The sequence below is a fragment of the Clarias gariepinus genome, chromosome 26, assembly GCF_024256425.1.
Source record: "Clarias gariepinus isolate MV-2021 ecotype Netherlands chromosome 26, CGAR_prim_01v2, whole genome shotgun sequence".
Classification (NCBI taxonomy): domain Eukaryota; kingdom Metazoa; phylum Chordata; class Actinopteri; order Siluriformes; family Clariidae; genus Clarias; species Clarias gariepinus.
In genome coordinates, this window is record NC_071125.1 from 963444 (window position 1) to 986711 (window position 23268).

Below are 23268 nucleotides of genomic sequence, written 5' to 3' on the forward strand. Positions count from 1 at the left end.
AATGTGTATGAATCAAAATGATATGATTGTCCCTGATGAGCAAGAAAAATTATTTAGCATTATTTACAAAAATGCTTGGCTAAATAAATAGGTTTTTAGTCTAGACTTAAACACTGAGACTGTGTCTGAGTCCCGAACATTAATTGGAAGACTGTTCCATAACTTTGGGGCTTTGTAAGAAAAAGCTCTGCCCCCTTGCTGTAGTTTTAGTAATACGTGGTACTGACAAGCAGCCTGCATCCTTTGATCGAATTAGGCATGGCGGATCGTAAGACACAGGATCTAAGCAGTTCGCTCAGATACTGCAGCGCGAGACCATTTAATGCTTTATACGTCAAGAGTAGTTTAAAATTGATGCAAAATTTCACAGGAAGCCAATGCAATGTGGATAAGATAGGAGTGATGTGCTCGTATCTTCTGGTTCGCGTGAGGACTCTTGCTGCTGCATTCTGGACTAATTGAAGCTTGTTTAAGCACCTTGTTGAACAACCAGACAGTAAGGCGTTACAATAATCCAACCTAGACGTGATAAAAGCATGAACTAGTTTTCTGCATCATTTCGTGACAATATATTTCTTATCTTGGAAATATTTCCGAGATGAAAGAATGCTATCCTGGTAATACTATCTATATGTGCTTCAAATGAAAGGCTGGAATCTATAATCACACCGATGTCTTTTACTGTTGCACTTGATAGAACAGAAAGGCCATTTAATATCACAGTGTGTTTAGAAAGCTTACTTCTAGCTGCTTGTAAACCCTAACCCTAACCCTAAACCTAACCCCAACCTAACCCTAACCCTAACCCTAAAACAGGACCCTGTGGAACACTAAACTTAACTTAAGAACGTGAGGAATGGTCACCATCTAAATCTACAAACTGATAACGATCAGTCAAATAGGATCTAAGCCATAAGAGGGCCGTTCCCTTAATTCCTACTACATTTTCTAATCTGTGAAGGAGAATACTATGATCAATAGTGTCAAAAGCTGCACTGAGGTCGAGTAACACAAGTATAGTGACGCAACCCTGATCATATCAAATCATATTTCCAATATTACAAAAACAGCCTTTCTCCATCTTAGAAATATTGTCAAAGCATCTTATCCGTATCTGATGCAGAAAAGCTAGTTCATGCATTCATGACCTCCAGACTGAACTATTGTAATGCATTACTAGGTGGTTGTCTTGCATCCTCAATAAACAAGCTTCAGTTAGTCCAAAATGCAGCCACCAGGGTTCTCCCTAGATCTAGAAAATATGATCATATAACCCCAATATTATCATCCCTGCACTGGCTACCTGTTCAGTTTAGAATTAATTACAAAATAGTATTACTTACATACAAGGCTTTAAATGGTTTAACTCCCACACTTTTTCATATTTAGCTCCAAAGCTTTGGAATAGTCTTTCGGACAGTGTTCGGGGCTCAGACACAGTCTCTCAGTTTAAAAGTAGACTCAAGATGCATCTTTTTAATCTAGCATAAGCATAACTCATCCCATAACTTCATACTTCAGTACATCTATCCTGAATGGCAACTACGCTAATTGTCTTCATCTGTTTTGTATTTTTCTACCCATCCCGAGGCATCTGGGGATTGTGCCAGCTTCAGTAGACAAAGGCCAACCCTGCGAGGTTCCTGAGGCATCCAGAGAAGGACCAGCTCCAGCTGGATTCTGCTTCATGATGGTTGGAGCTACACATGCTGCTCCTGTGCTTCCAGTGATCCAGACCCCATCTGCCCTCTGCACCTACTGACTTGTCCCTATGCTAACCTGGACTTCATGTTAATTTAAAGAATTTCTGTTATATTGAACTTTCAGCTGCATTACACACATGATGTAATATCATCTCTAAACGTTATCACCTATATGAGGATGGGTTCCCTGTTGAGTCTGGATCCTCTCAAGGTTTCTTCCTATTGCCATCTCAGGGAGTTTTTCCTTGCCACTGTCGCCATCACCCTTGGCTTGCTCATCAGAGACATTTCATTCATCATGCATTCATCTCATTATTATCTAAACACATTTTTCTCACACATACATAATTTATTAAATTTTTTGGAAATTGAAATTGAAAAAAAATATTTTTTTATTTTTGTGAAGCTGCTTTGAGACAATGACCATTGTTAAAAGCGCTATACAAATAAAATTGAGTTGAATTTAAATTGAATTTACCTTTCAACATTTTTATATATATATATATATATATATATATATATATATATATATATATATATATAAAAACAACTAAACAAAAACACAAAAAACAAAGAACATCTTAAATGTGTTAAGAACCACCTGATTATCAGTATACAGAGAGGGTTTTATGGGTAAAGAGGAACAGAGCAGAGCTGGTATAGTTAGATCCCTATTAGATCCCTTACAGAATGATAGCTTCAATTTACAAAAGGAAGATCCGGAAGATTTTAACCAGTAGCAAAGTTTATGGATGTGAGCAGCCTAGTAGTAAGCTAGAAAATTAGGTAATGCAAGTCCTCCACTAAATTTTTAAGAATCAATAATCTTGTCCAGTGAGACAAAAAAAATGGTTTGGCAAAAATAAGGGAATCGACTGAAATAAACCTGGGGCTTTATTAGACTGCATACTGTAGCTGTATGAGCATTTGATACTTCTTTAACGTAAAATGGGAAGTCCAATTGCCCGGCAATGTTAGTATCAATAACAGGGTTTGAAAGATTATGAAGAAATTCGGTGATTTTAGCCTTGTCCATAGGAATTTCTGACCTGTATAACGAAGCGTAAAATGTTTTAACCTGTAGTAAAGGTGTCATAAGTGGTTTTAATACTAGGTATTAAACGCAAAGTTGCTTGTCGTCGTAGCTGATATGCCAACAAGTGACTTGCCTTGTCGCCATATTCATAAGGGTTCAGTGTATAACTTTGATCAAGGTTACTAATCGCAGCTGTAAGTTCTTTAAGCCTGGCATTAATCATTTTATTAGCAAAAACGGAATAAGGAATAATTTGACCTCTCAGGTAGCATTTAAGTGTCTCCCATAGCAGAGATTATGAGACTGAATCATTTTGATTGAAGGACAAGAACTCCTCAATAAAACTTAAAATGAATTCATAAAATTCTTTATCTGCCAGAAGAAGAGAGTTAAAAGTGGTGGGCTACATTTATAGGTAGAAAGTTGAATATCAAATAGCAGAGGTGAATGATCAGCTGATCAGAACACACGAATTAAGAGTTCTGTCAATAAAAAAGTAATAAATTCTGGAATAAGTATGGTGCACCTGGGAGGAAAAAGAAAAAAATTTGATTGAAGGGTTGCAAGATTTCCATGAATCAATAAGATCATTCTGTTTCATAAAATCTGGAAATATTTTAGACAAAGATGATGGAGTCAGATTACAGGGATTAGATCGATCCAAAATTGAATCAAAACACAATTCAGATCTCCACCGAGGATCAGTAAATGGGTATTCAAGAAGGGGATGTTACTCAGCAATCTATTAGCGAATTCAGCATCCTCAAAATTTGGGGCATATACATTTACCAACAAAACCTTTTTTTTGCATTAGGGTACCAGCAACAATGATGTATCTACATGCCATACCGAACACCTTCAATGCCACGGAGTTGCTGCCTGACCGTATTGAATGCAGCCCGAGCCCATGCTATCTTGGCAGTGTAGTCAGGAAAGACTGAGATGGTCTGGTTTCGAACTTTAATCTGTCGGCGTTCTCTAGCGCGTCGTAAAATGTCAACACAGTCAGTGTGGTAATGAAACCTACATACAATGGCTCGTGGAAGGGCGCCGGGCTTAGGTGTGGGTTGGAGGGTCCTCTGAGAACGATCCAAAAGCGGCTCCTTCTCCAGATTAAATGCTTCCTTCAGCAAGGAAGCCACGGCAGTTAGCTGTGAGGCACTTGATAGTATTTTTCATCTCGGCTATGTCGTCGGAGCACACAGTAAGTGCATGCTCCATCTCCCTGACCGTACCTTTTAGCTCAGACATGGTAACACCATTAGCAGCTTTATTAATTGCCAGCTGTGTCTTCACAGCTCGCAAGTCAAACTTAATGGTAGACAAAACATCCCCGAGAGTATCCTGAAGTTCTTTTTTATAAATCAAATTACCTTTTAGATAAAAATTTATGACCAGGTTTGAGCACAGAAGTCAAACAAGGATTTTTTATGCAGCTAGAAATACACAGGTATCAGCTTTACATAATTGATTATTGTATTATTATTATTGTTATTATTATTATTATTATTATTATTATCATCATCATAAAAAAATAAAGTCATTGCCAGGAATTGACCTTAAAACCATAAAAGTATTAAAGTTAGTGTTCCTGTGATTCACATCCACCTGATTCACCTCACTGTGTATTGATCACATGGAATCAGAAATGCTAAAGCATGAGAAATGTTAATGGCACACTCCACTCTGAAGTAATAAAGTCTACACATAGGACTTTAAAATAGAAATGTGCACAGCAGGTGGTTTGAATTAAGCAACTAATGTTTAGGTTTTATCTTCTGAGGTTCTCTGAGCAGTTTTTACTTTGAATGAATTAACTGGTGTTAGAATCTGATGAGTTGCATCATGAAACTGACAGAGATTGGGAAACAGCAGAACATAAGCTTTGTTTAGTGTCTAGTGCATGAGATACCTTAACTACATACTACACCATACCTCTGTTTGCTCTCCAGCTTTTACAATGTTGTCCTCTGGAGCGTCATCCTTCTTCTTAATAACTTTAAACACAGACGCATATGCCACTTCCTCCTTTACCTGCAATTAATCAAATTACCTTTCAGATGAAAAAAAATGTAACCAAGTGTGTGTAGAGAAAACAAGCAAGGATTTTTTGAAATGGTTGTAAAATGGGTACCATTTCCTTCAACTTGTTTTTGTGATCAAGACAATAATATTTCTAAAACTCACGAAGTATTTATATGAACACTGGTGATTGTGAACTTATAAACAAACATTGAGGGACTCATTCATTTCGCCTGCTGAAACTGTCACTCACATTCCTGGCCATCTAAATCTGGGGCTGGCCCGTCGCTCCAGGGGGGGGCCTGCTTGTGAGAGCATGGAGGTTGCATCCATTGGTGGTGGCTCAGATCTGGAAGCGTTTCAACAGGGCAGTAGTTGATCTCTTTGCATCCAGAGAAAATATTCACTGCCCACTTTTCTTCTCTATAACAGAACACGATGCCTACCCTGGCAGCAATCCCAATTCTGTTGGAAGCTTTTCTTCAGTAAAATTGATTCTGCCTATAAAGGGGCCGCCAGCAGGGCCTGTCTCTAATCCTGATGGCCCCTTTATTGGCAAAGTCAGGGTAGGCAGAGATATCCAGCCTTCTAGCAGCATGGAAACTTCCTCTACTGGTGGTTCACCCTTCTCCCGAACTATGGAATTTATATGGCCGCTATGTTTGGCTGCTATGTTTGCTTGAGAAGGTCCAATTTAACAGCTAAGGGTCGTCCTCTGAATGTGAGTGAGACAATTCAAAGTGCTTGGGGATCGTCCACTAGTGGTTTATATGCTTACAAGTGGCGAGCTTTTAAACAATCATGTCAAGAACATAGTGTTCTTTAAGTTCAGTGCTCCATGGTGGAGGTTTTGTCTTTTCTACAGGAACTGTTAGAAAAAGGCATTTTCTTCTTTACTATTATAACTATCTAATATAAGTATATTTAGTGGCTATATCAACCTATCATACTGGTTTTGAGTATGACTGAGTGCTCACCCGTTGGCAGTATATTTTTAAAGGGGAGTATGACATCTGCAAACCTCATGGGCACTGTTCAAAGGGATGTCTATGGGTGATATTTGTGAGCTCCAGTGTTCCATTTTGGGATTTATTGTAAGTGCTTGAGGAGGTTCCTGAGGACAGCAAGGCATGCCTAAATTTGAGGCCATCTGTGTCTACACCCATTGAGTCTGTAGATATGAAAATCCTTTCATATAAGATGCCACTTCTTCTTGCTTTAGCATCTGCTAAATGAGTGGGTGATCTCCATGCTCTGTCTGTAGATCCATCTTGTACACAGATTGCTGCTAATAGTTTGAGGGTTTTCTTTACTGCTGAACATGGCTTATGTACCTAAGGTTGTCTCTATCGATATATAGCTATACTCTATGGTCTTCCAACTTTATAGCTCCTGCCCTCCTCCTTTTGCTTCTGAGGAGCAGGAAAATTGTCATTTAAACATTTTCAAATCAATTCAATTTTATTTGTATAGCGCAAACTTAAAGAATTATTTAAGTTTGTATGAAATGTGAATTTGTATGAATCAAAATGTTCAGTTTGTCCCTGGTGAGCAAGCCGAGGGCGACAGTGGCAAGGAAAAAACCCCTGAGATGGTAATAGGAAGAAACCTTGAGAGGAACCAGACTCAACAGGGAACCCATCCTCATTTGGGTGAAACAGAAAGCAGTAAATAATCTGCATTTATACAGTGTGTAGGGTTGGAGGCAGTTCAGCTATAATAGCTGATGTTAATTGATGTTAATATGGAGTTCAGGTAGTTATTGAAGACCCAGGTAGACTTGTAAGAAGTTCCAGTCCTAAACTATCGAACTGTCAAGTCCTCAGAGAAACAGTTGCCAACACCAGTCAAGGCCAGAACCATTTTCTAGGTAGAGAGAATCATTCCCAGACACCAGACGCATCCCAGAGAGACACACGGGGCATCCATGTGACGAGATCTTCAGCCAGAAGCGGGGCACCAGGACGGGTCAGACAGGTCCGGAGGGCAGAGGGAGTCTGGATCACTGGCAGCTCGGGAACGACATGTGTAGCTCGACAAAGAGAGAGAAAGAGTGAAAGGGGGAGACAGGAGGAGAGAGGAAAGAGAAAGAGGGGGGGGAAGAGAAGAAGAGGAGAGATGGCAGTTAGGTATGGTCACAGTCACACAATGTATAATGTAAATGTATATTGACTGTAGAGTGCAAGCAGAGACTCCGGCAGGACTAACTATGACAGCATAACTAAAAGGGAGAGCCAGAAGGAAACACAAACATGAGGGCGAACTGAGATGTAAAGCAAACAATCACCTCACCGTCAGCAAACCTGAGTGATCAATGAGAGTGAGGAAGACAGCATCCAAACATACCAGTTCACCATAATACTCTACGTCCATGAGTCCCCCGGATCTGCTTCTTTACCTAAGGATAATCTATTTATAAAAATGCTTTGCTAAATAAATAGGTTTTTAGCCTGGACTTAAACACTGAGACTGTGTCTGAGTCCCGAATACTATTTGGAAGACTATTCCATAACTTTGGGGCTTTGTAAGAAAAAGCTCTGCCCCCAGCTGTATTTTTCATAATACGCGGTACTGACAAGCAGCCTGCATCCTTTGATCGAAGTAGGCGGTTCGTAAGACACTAGCAGTTCGCTCAGGTACTGCGGGGCGAGACCATTTAATGCTTTATATGTCAAGAGTAGTATTTTAAAATCAATGCAAAATTTCACAGGGAGCCAATGCAGTGAAGATAAGATGAGGACTCTCGCTGCTGCATTCTGGACTAGCTGAAGCTTATTTATGCATCTAGCTGAACAACCAGACAGTAAGGCATTACAATAGTCCAACCTAGAGGTGATAAAAGCATGAACTAGTTTTTCTGCATCGTTTAGCGACAATAAATTTCTTATCCTGGCAATATTTCTGAGGTGAAAGAATGCTATCCTGGTAATATTACCTACATGAGCTTCAAATGAAAGGCTGGAATCAATAATCACACCAAGGTCTTTCACTGTTGCATTTGATGGAACAGAAAGGCCATCTAAAGTTACGGTGTGATCCAAAATTTTACTCCTAGCTGTATGCGGTCCTATGACTAGAACTTCTGTCTTATCCGGATTTAGCAAAAGGAAGTTAATTAGCATTCAATTTCTTATGTCCTGCACACATTGCTCAATTTTAGTAAGCTGTTTGTAAGCATTTGTGCCCTGTACGCGGTACTACAACATGTGCGATGAATATGCGCTTATGTGATCACTTGTTTGTCTGCTTTGACTGTCTAGTAAAGGGTGCTGTCGAAAAAGCAGTTTATCCACTGAAAGTGGAAGCTATTTCATTAGCTTATAGTGGCAAGTGTGTCACATTGCCTCAGAGTGTGAAACAGAGCTATGGCAACCTCATGGGCACTATTCAAAGGGATGTGTGTTGGTGATATTTGTGCAGCAGCCAGTTGGTCTTCACCGCACACTCTTGTCCGGTTCTATAGTCTTTATATAATGGTTAGGTTTTTTGAGTTCTGTTTCAGGAAGCTGTCATAGATTGTGAAACAGCAGAACATCAGCTGTGGTTTTACGGAAAATAAGAAATGGTTATAAATATAGTAAAACTATGAACGAGTTTGGTTATTACACTTTAACAAGGTACTGTCTACTTCATACCTTTGTTTGCTCTGCAGCTTTTACAATGGTGTCATATGGAGCATCATCCTTTTTCCTAATAGAATCAGAAAAACAACACATTCAGTTAGGTATCAAACCAGACACTGGACAGTGAATCACTAAATAGAACAGAAACCTAACAAACACTGTAGTGCAGTGTGTATATGCTGTAGTGGTGCGACAATCTGACTACTTGGACAAAAAAGCCCAAATCTCTTAAAGTAAAATAGGATGATGTAAGGCAAGGCAAGTTTATTTGTATAGCACATTTCTGTAAGGGTCCTCCACTAGAGGTCACTGTTTTTAGTTTGTAGTTTTTGTTGGCCGACTCAGTTTCCCAGCAGGCACCTCGGTCAGGTGATGCAGTGCACACCTGAACCGAGGTAGCCATCAACCAATCTATAAATAGCTGTTTAGACTGGGAAACTGGGTCGAGCATTTTTGGGTATTACCACTGTCACATGTGTGGGCTTTTGTTCTGTTTAGTTTTATGTTTAGTTTGTACTTTGATTTTAGTTGTGTTGACTTGGGCTCTCTTACCGGCAATGTCTCTGTGTATGTTTTGTGTGTCTGTGTTAGTGGAGCTGATTCAGTCCTGTCCTCCTGTGTTCTTGTGGTTAGCTAGAGCAGGTAAGTAGTTAGGTGTGTGTGGGGCTAGGAGCGTGCTTAGCTAAGATCTATATTGTGTTACAGTAACTAGCATGCTTCTAGCCTTAACCCCTTTGTGTCTCTAGCTGTCCTGTGTTTCCTCTACCCCTAGTGTTCCAGTGTGCCTAGGTTTAGAGTGCTGTCCCTCCTGGCTTGGGAGTAACGACTAGCTTGTGAGTGCTGCCTCCCTTAGTCTTGGAGGGCTGCCTCGCCTAGCCACTGGGTATCCTTGTCTGTGTTTCTGAGCCCCTATTCCCTAGTGTGTTTTAGCTATTAGGTAAGTATAGCTTAGTGCATGTTGGGGCTGAAGACATGCTTAGCTAGGTGTATGTGTAGCTAACTGCCATGGTTAAGCAGTGCTTAACCATGTTTAGCTAGAAGCCATGCCTAGCTGATTGCCATGTCTTTAGCCCTTGTCCTGTCCCTCTCTTGGTCTCTCGTCTCGTCGTTACGTGTCTCCTGTCCTCTCCTGTGTCTCCTGTCCTCTCCTGTGTCTCCTGTCCTCTCCTGTCCTCTCCAGTGTCTCTAGTGTCTCTAGTGTCTCCTGTGTCTCTAGTGTCTCCTGTGTCTCTAGTGTCTCCTGTGTCTCTAGTGTCTCCTGTGTCTCCCGTTCTCCCTAGTGTCTCGTTTCAGCTCCACACCTCGTTTATGTCCTGTTGTGTTTGTCTCCCTGTTATGTGTCTCGCCGCAGGGCCTGTTATGTGTCTCGCCGCAGGGCGTGTTATGTGTCTCGCCGCAGGGCGTGTTATGTGTCTCGCCGCAGGGCGTGTTATGTGTCTCGCCGCAGGGCGTGTTATGTGTCTCGCCGCAGGGCGTGTTATGTGTCTCGCCGCAGGGCGTGTTATGTGTCTCGCCGCAGGGCGTGTTATGTGTCTCGCCGCAGGGCGTGTTATGTGTCTCGCCGCAGGGCGTGTTATGTGTCTTGCCCTGTCTGTGTCTTACCAGAGAGCCCCTGTCAGCACAAAGTTAAGTATCGTTTAAGTTTGTTTGTTTCTTTGTTTGTATCTTTATTTATATTTTGTTTAATGATTATTAAAAAGACTCTTTTTTTGATTACACCACCCCTCTGCCTCTATGCCTGCTCCTTCCGCCCACGGCGTTCAACACCTGCCAATACACCCAGATCGTGACAGAATGCTCGACCCACCAAGGCATAGCAGAGGGGGCTGGGACTAAAGCGGCAGCCTCACGTGGAGGCCACAGCTGCAGCACCCTTCAGGCCTCACGTGGAGGCCACAGCTGCAGCACCCTTCAGGCCTCACGTGGAGGCCACAGCTGCAGCACCCTTCAGGCCTCACGTGGAGGCCACAGCTGCAGCACCCTTCAGGCCTCACGTGGAGGCCACAGCTGCAGCACCCTTCAGGCCTCACGTGGAGGCCACAGCTGCAGCACCCTTCAGGCCTCACGGGGAGGCCACAGCTGCAGCACGCTTCGAGCCTCACGGGGAGGCCACCGCTGCAGCACGCTTCGAGCCTCACGGGGAGGCCACCGCTGCAGCACGCTTCGAGCCTCACGGGGAGGCCACCGCTGCAGCACGCTTCGAGCCTCACGGGGAGGCCACCGCTGCAGCACGCTTCGAGCCTCACGGGGAGGCCACCGCTGCAGCACGCTTCGAGCCTCACGGGGAGGCCACCGCTGCAGCACGCTTCGCGCCTCACGGGGAGGCCACCGCTGCAGCACGCTTCGCGCCTCACGGGGAGGCCACCGCTGCAGCACGCTTCGCGCCTCACGGGGAGGCCACCGCTGCAGCACGCTTCGCGCCTCACGGGGAGGCCACCGCTGCAGCACGCTTCGCGCCTCACGGGGAGGCCACCGCTGCAGCACGCTTCGCGCCTCACGGGGAGGCCACCGCTGCAGCACGCTTCGCGCCTCACGGGGAGGCCACCGCTGCAGCACGCTTCGCGCCTCACGGAAGGGCCACCGCTGCAGCACGCTTCGCGCCTCACGGGGAGGCCACCGCTGCAGCACGCTTCGCGCCTCACGGGGAGGCCACCGCTGCAGCACCCGCTTCGCGCCTCACGGGGAGGCCACCGCTGCAGCACCCGCTTCGCGCCTCACGGGGAGGCCACCGCTGCAGCACCCGCTTCGCGCCTCACGGGGAGGCCACCGCTGCAGCACCCGCTTCGCGCCTCACGGGGAGGCCACCGCTGCAGCACCCGCTTCGCGCCTCACGGGGAGGCCACCGCTGCAGCACCCGCTTCGCGCCTCACGGGGAGGCCACCGCTGCAGCACCCGCTTCGCGCCTCACGGGGAGGCCACCGCTGCAGCACCCGCTTCGCGCCTCACGGGGAGGCCACCGCTGCAGCACCCGCTTCGCGCCTCACGGGGAGGCCACCGCTGCAGCACCCGCTTCGCGCCTCACGGGGAGGCCACCGCTGCAGCACCCGCTTCGCGCCTCACGGGGAGGCCACCGCTGCAGCACCCGCCGAGCGCCTCGAGGAGGTCCCAGCAGCAGCAGCCGCCGAGCGCCTCGAGGAGGTCCCAGCAACACCAGCAGGCCTCATGTGGAGGCCCCCACCTTCGTCCAGTAGCCCTTATTCAAGGCTCACCGCCTTCGGAGCGACACCCCAGCACAGCGTCCAGCACCCGGCTTCGATGTCGGGCACCCACCGCTGCACGGCGGAGGAAAAGCCAGTACTGCATCGGCCGCCCGGATTGGGGGACAACACAGCACTGTCTTCAGGGGCTCTACTTTTCAGAGCAATACAGTGCTGCCCCCTCCGCCCGGCCTACAACAGCGATCCGGTGCTGCCTCCGCCATACAGTTGACTATGGGAGCTAGCCCGTCGGGGTCGGGTGAAGGGACACCAGGGAAGTGCCCTGGGACCACCAATAGCGCTCCGGAGGAGCGGTTTAAGGGGGGGGGTACTGTAAGGGTCCTCCACTAGAGGTCACTGTTTTTAGTTTGTAGTTTTTGTTGGCCGACTCAGTTTCCCAGCAGGCACCTCGGTCAGGTGATGCAGTGCACACCTGAACCGAGGTAGCCATCAACCAATCTATAAATAGCTGTTTAGACTGGGAAACTGGGTCGAGCATTTTTGGGTATTACCACTGTCACATGTGTGGGCTTTTGTTCTGTTTAGTTTTATGTTTAGTTTGTACTTTGATTTTAGTTGTGTTGACTTGGGCTCTCTTACCGGCAATGTCTCTGTGTATGTTTTGTGTGTCTGTGTTAGTGGAGCTGATTCAGTCCTGTCCTCCTGTGTTCTTGTGGTTAGCTAGAGCAGGTAAGTAGTTAGGTGTGTGTGGGGCTAGGAGCGTGCTTAGCTAAGATCTATATTGTGTTACAGTAACTAGCATGCTTCTAGCCTTAACCCCTTTGTGTCTCTAGCTGTCCTGTGTTTCCTCTACCCCTAGTGTTCCAGTGTGCCTAGGTTTAGAGTGCTGTCCCTCCTGGCTTGGGAGTAACGACTAGCTTGTGAGTGCTGCCTCCCTTAGTCTTGGAGGGCTGCCTCGCCTAGCCACTGGGTATCCTTGTCTGTGTTTCTGAGCCCCTATTCCCTAGTGTGTTTTAGCTATTAGGTAAGTATAGCTTAGTGCATGTTGGGGCTGAAGACATGCTTAGCTAGGTGTATGTGTAGCTAACTGCCATGGTTAAGCAGTGCTTAACCATGTTTAGCTAGAAGCCATGCCTAGCTGATTGCCATGTCTTTAGCCCTTGTCCTGTCCCTCTCTTGGTCTCTCGTCTCGTCGTTACGTGTCTCCTGTCCTCTCCTGTGTCTCCTGTCCTCTCCTGTGTCTCCTGTCCTCTCCTGTCCTCTCCAGTGTCTCTAGTGTCTCCTGTGTCTCTAGTGTCTCCTGTGTCTCTAGTGTCTCCTGTGTCTCTAGTGTCTCCTGTGTCTCTAGTGTCTCCTGTGTCTCCCGTTCTCCCTAGTGTCTCGTTTCAGCTCCACACCTCGTTTATGTCCTGTTGTGTTTGTCTCCCTGTTATGTGTCTCGCCGCAGGGCCTGTTATGTGTCTCGCCGCAGGGCCTGTTATGTGTCTCGCCGCAGGGCCTGTTATGTGTCTCGCCGCAGGGCCTGTTATGTGTCTCGCCGCAGGGCGTGTTATGTGTCTCGCCGCAGGGCGTGTTATGTGTCTCGCCGCAGGGCGTGTTATGTGTCTCGCCGCAGGGCGTGTTATGTGTCTCGCCGCAGGGCGTGTTATGTGTCTCGCCGCAGGGCGTGTTATGTGTCTTGCCCTGTCTGTGTCTTACCAGAGAGCCCCTGTCAGCACAAAGTTAAGTATCGTTTAAGTTTGTTTGTTTCTTTGTTTGTATCTTTATTTATATTTTGTTTAATGATTATTAAAAAGACTCTTTTTTTGATTACACCACCCCTCTGCCTCTATGCCTGCTCCTTCCGCCCACGGCGTTCAACACCTGCCAATACACCCAGATCGTGACAATTTCATACACAATGGTAATTCAAAGTGCTTTACATAAAAGAAAAAAAAAATAATAGCAATAAAACTTGAAAAACAGTTTATATAAAAATAAAAACAGTTTGCAATGAAACTTTTAAACTAATTGAAATTTAATTAAAAATCCAAATAGAAAACTAATTAAAACAAATTAAAATTAAATTTAAAATAAAAATAAAACAGTTTAAAATATTAGGTAAACATAAAATAATGCAGTCGGTTCGAACATAACACAGTGCTCATTTAATAAATAAACAGCTAAACAGATGAGTTTTGAGTCTAGATTTAAATGTGACTAATGTTTTAGCACATCTGATCTCTTCTGGAAGCTGGTTCCAACTGCGGGCAGCATAATGGCTAAAGGCGACTCCCCTTGTTTTGGGTGAACCCCTGGTATTACTAACTGACTCGATCCTAACGATCTGAGCGGTCTGTTAGGATTATATTCAGTGATCATATCTGCAATGTATTTAGGTCCTAGACCATTAAGTGATTTATAAACATTTACTTTAAAATATATTCTAAATGTTACAGGAAGGCAGTGTAAGAAACTGAGGACTGGTGTGATGTGCTCAGATTTTCTGGTTCTAGTCAGAATCTTGGCAGCAGCGTTCTGGATGAGCTGCAGCTGTCTAATGGTCTTCTTGGGAAGGCCGGTGAGGAGACCATTACAATAATCCACCCTGCTGGTGATAAAGGCATGGACAATTTTCTCCAAGGCTTGATTGAAAACAAAACATCTAATTCTTGCAATGTTTTTGAGATGATAGTATGCTGATTTAGTTACTGCTTTGACATGGCTACTGAAACTAAGGTCTGCCTCCAGAATCACTCCAAGATTCTTGACTTGACTTTATTTTTTATCTGACCCCTACAGTGAGGGTATGCATTCACCTCCAGAGCTTCATCTTTGTTTCCAAATGCAATGACCTCAGTTTTCTCCTTGTTTAACTGAAGTAAATTTTGGCACATCCAACTGTTAATTTCAGAAGTGGTGTTCACCACTTCTAATGGATCTGTTTCCAAACAGTTTAACACACTTTTGAGAAAAGATGTGTGAAGTGTGTCCAGGTCGCAGGTTGACGATTTGAGGTGCTGTACTGTTTCTTTCAAGTAGTTTCTTTTTTGAGGTTGTGTTTGAGTTTTTCTGATCTCTGCACAACTTGATGTGTTAATAGACCTTCTAATATTACAGATTTTCTCAGAGAAAAAGGAAGCAAACTTATTTGGAGAGCATTTCAATGGGGATCTGACGTGGTGGGTTTGTCAGTCTCTTAACAGTAGCAAAAAGAGTGTGAGTGTTGTTTATGTTGCTGTTTATAATATTTGAGAAGAAGGTCTGTCTAGCTTTGGCTAGTTCCACATTGAAAGCACGAAGGCTGTCTTTATAGATGCTATAGTGAATTTTAGGTTTCCTCTTTCGCCACATACGTTCAGCTTTTCGACATTGTCTTTTCATATTGTCTTTCATATGGCCTTGACTGGTGTTGGCAACTGTTTCTCTGGGGACTTGACAGTTTGATAGTTCATGACTGGAACTTCTTACAAGTCTACCTGGGTCTTCAATAACTACCTGGACTCCATATTAACATCAATTAACATCAGCTATTATAGCTGAACTGCCTCCAACCCTACACACTGTATAAATGCAGATCATTTACTGCTTTCTGTTTCACTCAAATGAGGATGGGGTCCCTGTTGAGTCTGGTTCCTCTCAAGGTTTCTTCCTATTACCATCTCAGGGAGTTTTTCCTTGCCACTGTCGCCCTCGGCTTGCTCACCAGGGACAAACTGACCATTTTGATTCATACAAATTCACATTTCATACAAACTTAAATAATTATTTTGACTGTGTAAAGCTGCTTTGCGGCAATGAAAATTGCTAAAAGCGCTATACAAATAAAATTGAATTGAATTGAATTGAATATTCTGAACTGCTGTTGATTTTCTCCATGGTGATTTCTGTCTCCCCGCCTTTCAGAACTTTTCCGGAGCAATATCGTCAATAACATTCTTAACTTTTAAGTTAAAGGAATCAAGAAGAAGATCAACAGAGTCTACAGAAATGCTTGGTGTTAAAGATATAGCCTTCATAAATAGTGCACTTGTGTTCTCATTAATGCATCTCTTTCTGACAGAGACAGATCTAGATTCAGTGGTAACAGAGATCAATATATCAAAGAAAATACAAAAGTGATCAGATAGTGCTACGTCCTTAATAACAATGGATGAGATGTTTAGACCCTTACTGATGAGTAAGTCTAGAGTGTGTCCACGATTATGTGTGGGCCCGTGCACATGCTGAATCAGGTCAAAAGTGTTTAAAACACTTATCATTTCTTTTGTAATATTGATTTCTACATTATCAATATGAATATTAAAGTTCCCTGCTATGGCAAAACAGTCAACCTCTGAGGAAATCATTGATAGCAGTTCTGTAAACTCTTTAATAAAGTCGTGGGGCACCTTTCAGAGAAATCCCTAGATATTTAAAAGACAAGTACTGACCAAATGACACTTGCTTGCATTGATAGACATCTTTAAATAAAGCAGCTACACCTCTGCCTCTCCGAACAGTTTTGCAGAAACTCATGAAAGTGAAGTTAGGAGGGGCTGTTTCATTTAGGACTGTTGCACTGCAGCTATCGTCTAACCAAGTTTCATCAAAAAACTTAAAATCCATTAAAACATAAAATTGTGGTGATCAAATAATTGATAAAAAAAATTTTTTGCGAGCAAATATTTAAAAATGCTAACTTGATGGCATTACTTTTTGTTCCCACAGTAATCTTAGTTTGTGTTTTAAGCTTAGTTCACTTCGGTAATCAACTACCCCTTTTAAACAAGGAATCTCAGAAACACAGGTTTACTTCACTCGTGCATCTCAATGATGTCACACACTCAAATTCCTATTCAACCATATATGGTCTGTCACATCCTCACATCCTGCTGACCATATATAACATATTGTAACATCTTTCCTTTTTTATGCACTGTATGCAAAATTTCTCCATACAACAGTTCCATTTTCCAACTTGACAGTGTATGATCAGTTGTTGGTCATTCTTTCCACATTTGCCGGTGTCCAGTGTGCCCTACGCTTCGTGTCCAGCTGAACTCTTACTTGTTCTCCCTCCTTCAGAGGACTAAGATCTTTCGCTCCTCTGTTGTAGTAGTAGGCTTGTTTGTGTTGGTTGTCTTCTACAGCGTGCTCTGTGTTCACAACACCTGGCTGCAGGAGGCTGTCCTGTGTCGGCAGTAATGTTTAAGTTCTTCTGCTCATGAGTCAAGTTCAAGTTCAAGTTCAAGTAGGCTTTATTGTCACTTCAACCATATACAGTTAGTACACAGTGAAACAAAACAACGTTCCTCCAGGACCAAGGTGCTACATGCAACATAAACTTACAACATAAATTAACGGAGAAGCTAAACAAGCTAACTAAGAGGTCTAGTTAGCTGGCTAGCAGAGACAAGACAGATAGTCCTTACATAAATTACAACAAAAACTAACTAAAACTAACTAACTAACTAAGACTATCTACAGGTTTTACAGACAACAGACAACATAAAGTGCACGTGCAAATGTGCAAACGAGCAACAACAATGTGACAGTGCGACAACGACAATATGATGTTGAGGTAGTAAACAGCAGCAAGAGTTGAGGAATTAGTGCAAAAAGTAATGAATATTGTGCAAGAAAGAGATAAACAGTGAAGCATTTACAGATTTGTGTACAATAGTTTGGTGGTGTAGGTCAGTGTCTGCGCTTGTGTTGATTTGTCAGTCCAGTCTCAAAGTTTTGATGTATTGATGTTTGGTCTTTGGGCAAGACTGGCATTGAATCCCTGAGATGAAGTGTTCCTGTGCTCTAGTATAGCCAGGTATGGATCCGCTTTTGCTCTCTTAGCTTTTCCCATGAGCTGTTTGGAATATCGGAATGTCATGTGCGCTTTTTGTCTCTTTCTGCTGTCGCACATCCACAGTTCTGCAAACAGCACACTTCCCTATGTGTTCTCTAATAGCAGCACTTATCCCAGGCCAATATACACAGTCTCTTGCTCTTGCTCTTTTCATGCCTAGATGTAACACATGAATTCTCTCCATGATCTCTGTTCTCAGCTTTGCTGGTATTAGAGCTCTCTTTCCTCTAAAAATCAGTCCATCTTGTTCACTGAGCTCTTTATCTTATAGAAAAGAATTGTCTTACCTCTCCTTTTAGCTGAGTTTTCTCCTCTGGCCATCCCTGAGCTATCACTTGCTGCAACATCTGAAATGTCTCATCCTTAGCAGTTTCTCTCTGTATCTTTTGTAGAATCCCCTCTGGTACTGCAACATGTTGATTGTCTCAATTTCTGTCTCCACTGATCCGTCTGCAGCACACTCGTACGCTCTGCTGAGAGTATCTGCTAGGTGCATCAGTCGACCTGGCACATAGACAACATTAATGTCATATCGTTGTAGTCTCTGTTGCATTCTCTGTAATCTCTTGGGTGCATTAAGCAATGGCTTTCTTATGATGGTTTCTAAGGCGTTGTGGTCTGAATGTACTTCCACTTTCCTGCCATAGGTGTACTGGTGAAATTTCTCCATTCCAAAAAGAATTGCCAGGCATTCTTTTTCTATTTGTGCATATCCATTTTCTGTGGCTGTTAGGGCTCTGCTGCTATAAGCGACTGGTTGTCCTCCCTGCAAAAGTGCTGCGCCCAGGCCTGTCTTAGAGGGGTCACATTGAAGAACCAGGTATTCATCTGGATTGTAGTACTTCAAAACAGGTGCTGAGACAATCATTTGTTTCAATTTGTTGAATGGGTCTTTCTGTACATCAGTCCACTCCCAAATCACGTCTTTGTGTGTCAGTTGTCTCAATGTATCACATCTGTCTGATAAGTGTGCGCAAAATTTGGACAAAGAGTTCACCATGCCTAATAATCTCTGTAGTCCCTTCACATCTGATGGCCTGGGCATCTCCAAAATTGCTCTCACCTTCTCTGGGTCAATCTTTAGTCCTTCGGACGTCAGTCTGTGTCCTAAGTATGGCACCTCTTTCTGTCTTAGCTTGAGTTTGGTAAAGTTTAGTTTGATGTTTCTGTCTCTACAACGGTCCAGAAGTTGTCTTAGTTTTGTGTCATGATCTTTCTCAGCTGCCTCATCATTGTTGCCTTCATTTGGATATCATTTGCTATTATCCGAATTCCTGTCTCTAATCAGTGAATCTTTTGCTGATCCAAAATTGCACGTGTCTGCCAGCACTTTCAAATCAGTAATATACTTGTCAATCATTTCGCCTGAATTCTGATTTCTGGAAAAAAAATTGTACCTTTCTACTGTTTTGTTCGGTGCCAGATTGCAGTGGTTTCTGAACGCGGTTAACAGCTATTCCAACGACAGTTCACCATTGGCTGGGCGGGCAGCGCCTAGCGTCTTACTCAGTTCTCTCCCGGTTTCCCTGATTAAATATTGGAAAACTTTTACCTTCGTCTTGTTATCTGCAGTCTCTCTTAATTGCCCTTTTTTTCTGTAGCAATTTACCTCAGTCTTTCACTTTTCTTAGTGGTAATTTACCGCTGCCACCATGTTTTAAGCCTAGTTCACTCCAGTAATCAACTACCCCTCATAAGCTGGGGCCATAGGCCTTGGTGGTCGTGGAGCCCGCTGTTTTTTAGTTGGCATCTGGGGGCTTGCAGCAAAAGAGTGGGAGAGTTTGGTCCCAGTATACATCAGTTCCTCCGTTTTCTGTGAGAAGCTGAGAAGTGGAGATGAGGCATGTGTCTGGTGAGATGGGCTCTGGCTCTAGTCTTTCCAGTGGCTGTAGTATATTGTACAGAATTCCCTGGCTGTTTTCCAGAAAGTTATCTTGAAGCTGTTGTAGTATGTCCAGTCTGTCTGTGATGAGCTCTGTGGACAGGACTGAGCCGGGATGTCCATGAGCAGTGGTTGTTTTGGCTGCGTGGTGTTATCAATGTGCTTGTGGGATTCTTTAACCACATGATGACTCAAAAGCTCATACTTATACTCACACACACATACTTTGTCCAGGCATACATGTGCCATTTAGGTTGAGAGGATTGGCACACTCTGCTGAAGGATGATGGAGGGAGAAATAGATATTTTCCTTAATCACCCTTGCAGCGACCTTGTTTGGGTGGAGACCATCCAGTTCGAACAGTTGTCCTTAACCCCAGAAAAAATTGAAGTTGTCGATTAGGTTGACTCCTTTTGAACTGCAGGTTCTTTGTAGCCATGTTTTTAACCCAAGCAGCCAAGAGAACATGTTAGTTCCCCTTGCTGGGAGTGGTCCACTGATGAACGACTGAATTTTAAGTCTTTGAAGTGTTTCTGAAATCCTTCTTCTCTAGACACTCTTTCCGAATGTCATTTTTCCTCCACGTAGATGATGATTCGATTTGCAGTCTTGTGCTTTGTCAGAATGTTCCAAAGTTGACTGTTCACATCAGAGACGGTTGCTTGAGGAAAGCAGCATGAAGTTGTTGTCCTGCTACTAATGTTTCTGATAGTTGAGTCCCTGATTATCAGTCTTAACCTTCGTTTCGCTCTGAGCTGAGTGCCGCTGTCTGCTTTTTTTACCTTTTAAACCAGGTGACACTCTGCAATCATGGTCTAACTATAAGGTCAAGTATGCAGAAGAGGGCAGACAGCACTGTGTTGTAGCATGAGTAGCAGTTTAGAAAAACGGTTAGCATCTACTCTTAAACATTAGACCCCATGCAAAAGGTTTCATTCATAAGGGCATACTTACATACATACATAGGAGAAACTAAAACTCTTTAGCCAAATGTTCTCTTAATTCTTTTAAGATGATTCCTTCAGTGTGTGTGTGTGTGTGTGTGTCTGTGTGTGTGTATGTGTGTGTTTACAAAGAAATGTTAATTTGGTGGGCTTGTGAACATAGATACATTTTGCTTAAAAAAGTCTTTATGGAGACTCGCTGTAGAATAACTGTAGATAATATTACTAAGTGAACAGACACGGTACTAAATCATCAGTATATTTAATGTATGTCAGTAAAATCTCCCTGATTTCTAGATAAAGGAACTAGCAAACAGTAAACCTGACTCTTCCACTCCGTGCAGCATTAGTTCTTACCCCTTGTTAAGATTGTTATCTTCCATACACACAGATGCATATTCCACTTCCTCCTGCTGTGACACTTCTTTGGGATGAGGAGCCTGCTTTACCTGCAGTGAATCAAATTACCTTTCAGATAAATAACTATAAACAAGTGTGTGTAGAGAAGTCAAGCAAGGATTTTTCTTATACAGCTATAAATACACAGGTATTAGCTTTACATAATTGATTATTGTATTATTATTATTATTATTATTATTATTGTCATCATTGTCATCATTTTGTATTTGATTAAAAAAATTAAGTCAGTACTAGGAATTTACCTTAAAACCATAAAAGTTTGAGTTGAGAATTAAAGTTAGTGTTCCTGTTATTCACATCCACCTGATTCACCTCACCTCAGTTTATCGATCACATTGAATCAGAAATGCTGAAGCATGAGAAATACTCATGGCACAGTCCACTCTGAAGTAATAAAGTCAGAGGACTACTAATAGGTTTTTTTCTTCTCTGAGCAGTTGTTACTCTGAATGAATGATCTGGTGTTAAGATCTGGTAAGTTCTGGATCATGAAGCTGTCAGAGATTGGGAAACAGCAGAACATTGGCTTTGTTTTAGTGTCTAGTGCATGAGATACTTTACCCACATACTACACCATACCTCTGTTTGTTCTCCAGCTTTCACAATGTTGTCGTCTGGAGCGTCATCCTTCTTCTTAACTTTGAACACAGATGCATATGCCGCTTCTGCCTGCTGTTGCATCGAATGTCTGATGAGTTCAGGTTCATGAAGCTGTCAGAGATTGTGAAACAGCAAAACGTCAGCTTTGGCTTTAGGAAAAACGGAAAAAATGGTAATAAACAGGTCGAATTGTAAAAATAAATAACACATTCAAGGGGGATGGTGTTTGCAGGGCGGGGGGAGGGCACTATAACTTTTAGAACAGTTAGGGTTATTAGTTTAAGTTAAGTTTAATTAAATCAACTTGGAGCCATCAAAACAAAACACAGGCATTTAAACATGCATTTGTCAAAACTATAATTTGATCCTTTCTATGGCTTTCATCTGGGGAGGATTATAAGAGTAGAATAAAAATCTACATTAACATTAGTAATGAAATAATTAACTTTAATAGTACTGTAGTTTTGTATGACTATGCACCAGTCTCTCTCTCTCTCTCACACACACACACACACACACATAAATCATCCAATTACTATTATGGCATTTAAAAATATTTTTTTTACTCTTTTGCACCCATGCATGTAGGTGAAGACACAAAGTCCAATAAAAAAAAAAACTCTTCTTTAAATTGAGAATGAAATTACACAAATTGGGGAAAGAACTTGTCATTTTTTAATCATTTGCGCTTTGAAAACTTCCGTGTTAAACTGAATCCTTGGTTTTCATTGCGTCACCACGGAGAGGATTTGTGCGTATCATACCTTCAGTTCTCTTCTTTTTTAAATATGTCAAAAGCTCTGTTTGAACTTTTCTCTTGGCCGTTGCAAAAATATGAACAGCGCTACAATATTAAAATCTGATTGGCTAATCGTGTTAATAGTTTGAAGATGATCATATGTAAGGAGTTTTTCATGACAAATTTTACACAGTGTTGTTAATCATGCACTGCATTATTAATCTAAAGGGGATGGTAAGAGGGATGGTGGTTTTATAGATTGGATGGTTTTTGTAATTTTTTAAACAGAGGGAACGCATCCCCCCTCAAATCGAGCCCTGGTAATAAATATGGTAAAACTGTAACAGGGTTTGGTTATTATACTTTAATAAGGTAGAGTCTACTGCATGTCATATCTTACCCACATACCACACCATACCTTTGTTTGCTCTCTAACTTTTACAATGTTGTCATATGGAACGTCATCCTTCTTCCTAATAGAATCAGAAAAACAACACATTAAGTTTGGTATCAGACCAGACAGTGGACGATGAATCAGTAAATAGAACAGAAATCTCCATCTAAGCAAAACTAACAAACACTGATCTCATAAGATCCTCAGATTGAGAGCAGAGACTGACATTGATCAGTGTCCAATGTTTTTGTCCTGAGTGATGAATACAATAAACCATTTTGCCTCCATGGAGACACCAAGCTTTCATATACATATGCTTTACACAGTCATTCAAACTGACCTCACATTAGTCTGTGACTGAAACCTGACAACAGAAGATCAGTCCAGGTTCATAAGGACGCAGACAAAAAAAAGTTCAAAGCCACATGGCTATGAGTCCTATAGAGGAGAACCGGGCATGCTCTCCTGGCATTACTGACCTTACTTTCTCCTCTGTATCAATCACTGCAACACTCTGCAGTCAAGGTCCATCTAAAAATCAGTGATGGAGATGAGACAGAACCCAGAGATGCATTAAATCTAAAATGAATTGGAAATTTGAGGCAGAACAGAGAACTGCTGAACTGGGTTTGCTAGCAGATAGCTAAGTTGTAGTTAGCTAGTATGAATTGAGTTCACTTAAAACACTTTATTATTTTTGCATGGTGTCCCATATGCACGTACGTACATTTGGGAAATTAAGACTTTTTAGCTAAATGTCTTCCAACATTTTCTATCAAGATGGCTCAGAGTGTGTGTGTGTGTGTGTGTGTGTTATTACAATCATGTAGAGGTGGTTTTGTAAACATAATTACTGTAGATTTTGCTTAAAAAAGTCTTTATGGCCTCTGAGTGGCGCGGTGGTAAAGCACTCGCCCTATCA

General features: G+C 42.7%; 1 protein-coding gene across 1 annotated transcript in view; it reads right to left on the bottom strand.

Moving 5' to 3' along the window:
* The window catches only part of LOC128513823 (uncharacterized), a 179549-nt gene that overhangs the window by 152105 nt on the left and 4176 nt on the right, over nt 1-23268 (bottom strand). Inside the window, exons 5-9 of the mRNA XM_053487372.1 lie at nt 22371-22425; nt 21193-21324; nt 20551-20642; nt 8397-8451; nt 4675-4773 (exon numbers count right to left, since the gene is read on the bottom strand). Of these exons, the coding sequence (XP_053343347.1) occupies nt 4675-4773; nt 8397-8451; nt 20551-20642; nt 21193-21324; nt 22371-22425 (433 nt within the window). The remainder of the gene's footprint in view (nt 1-4674; nt 4774-8396; nt 8452-20550; nt 20643-21192; nt 21325-22370; nt 22426-23268) is intronic.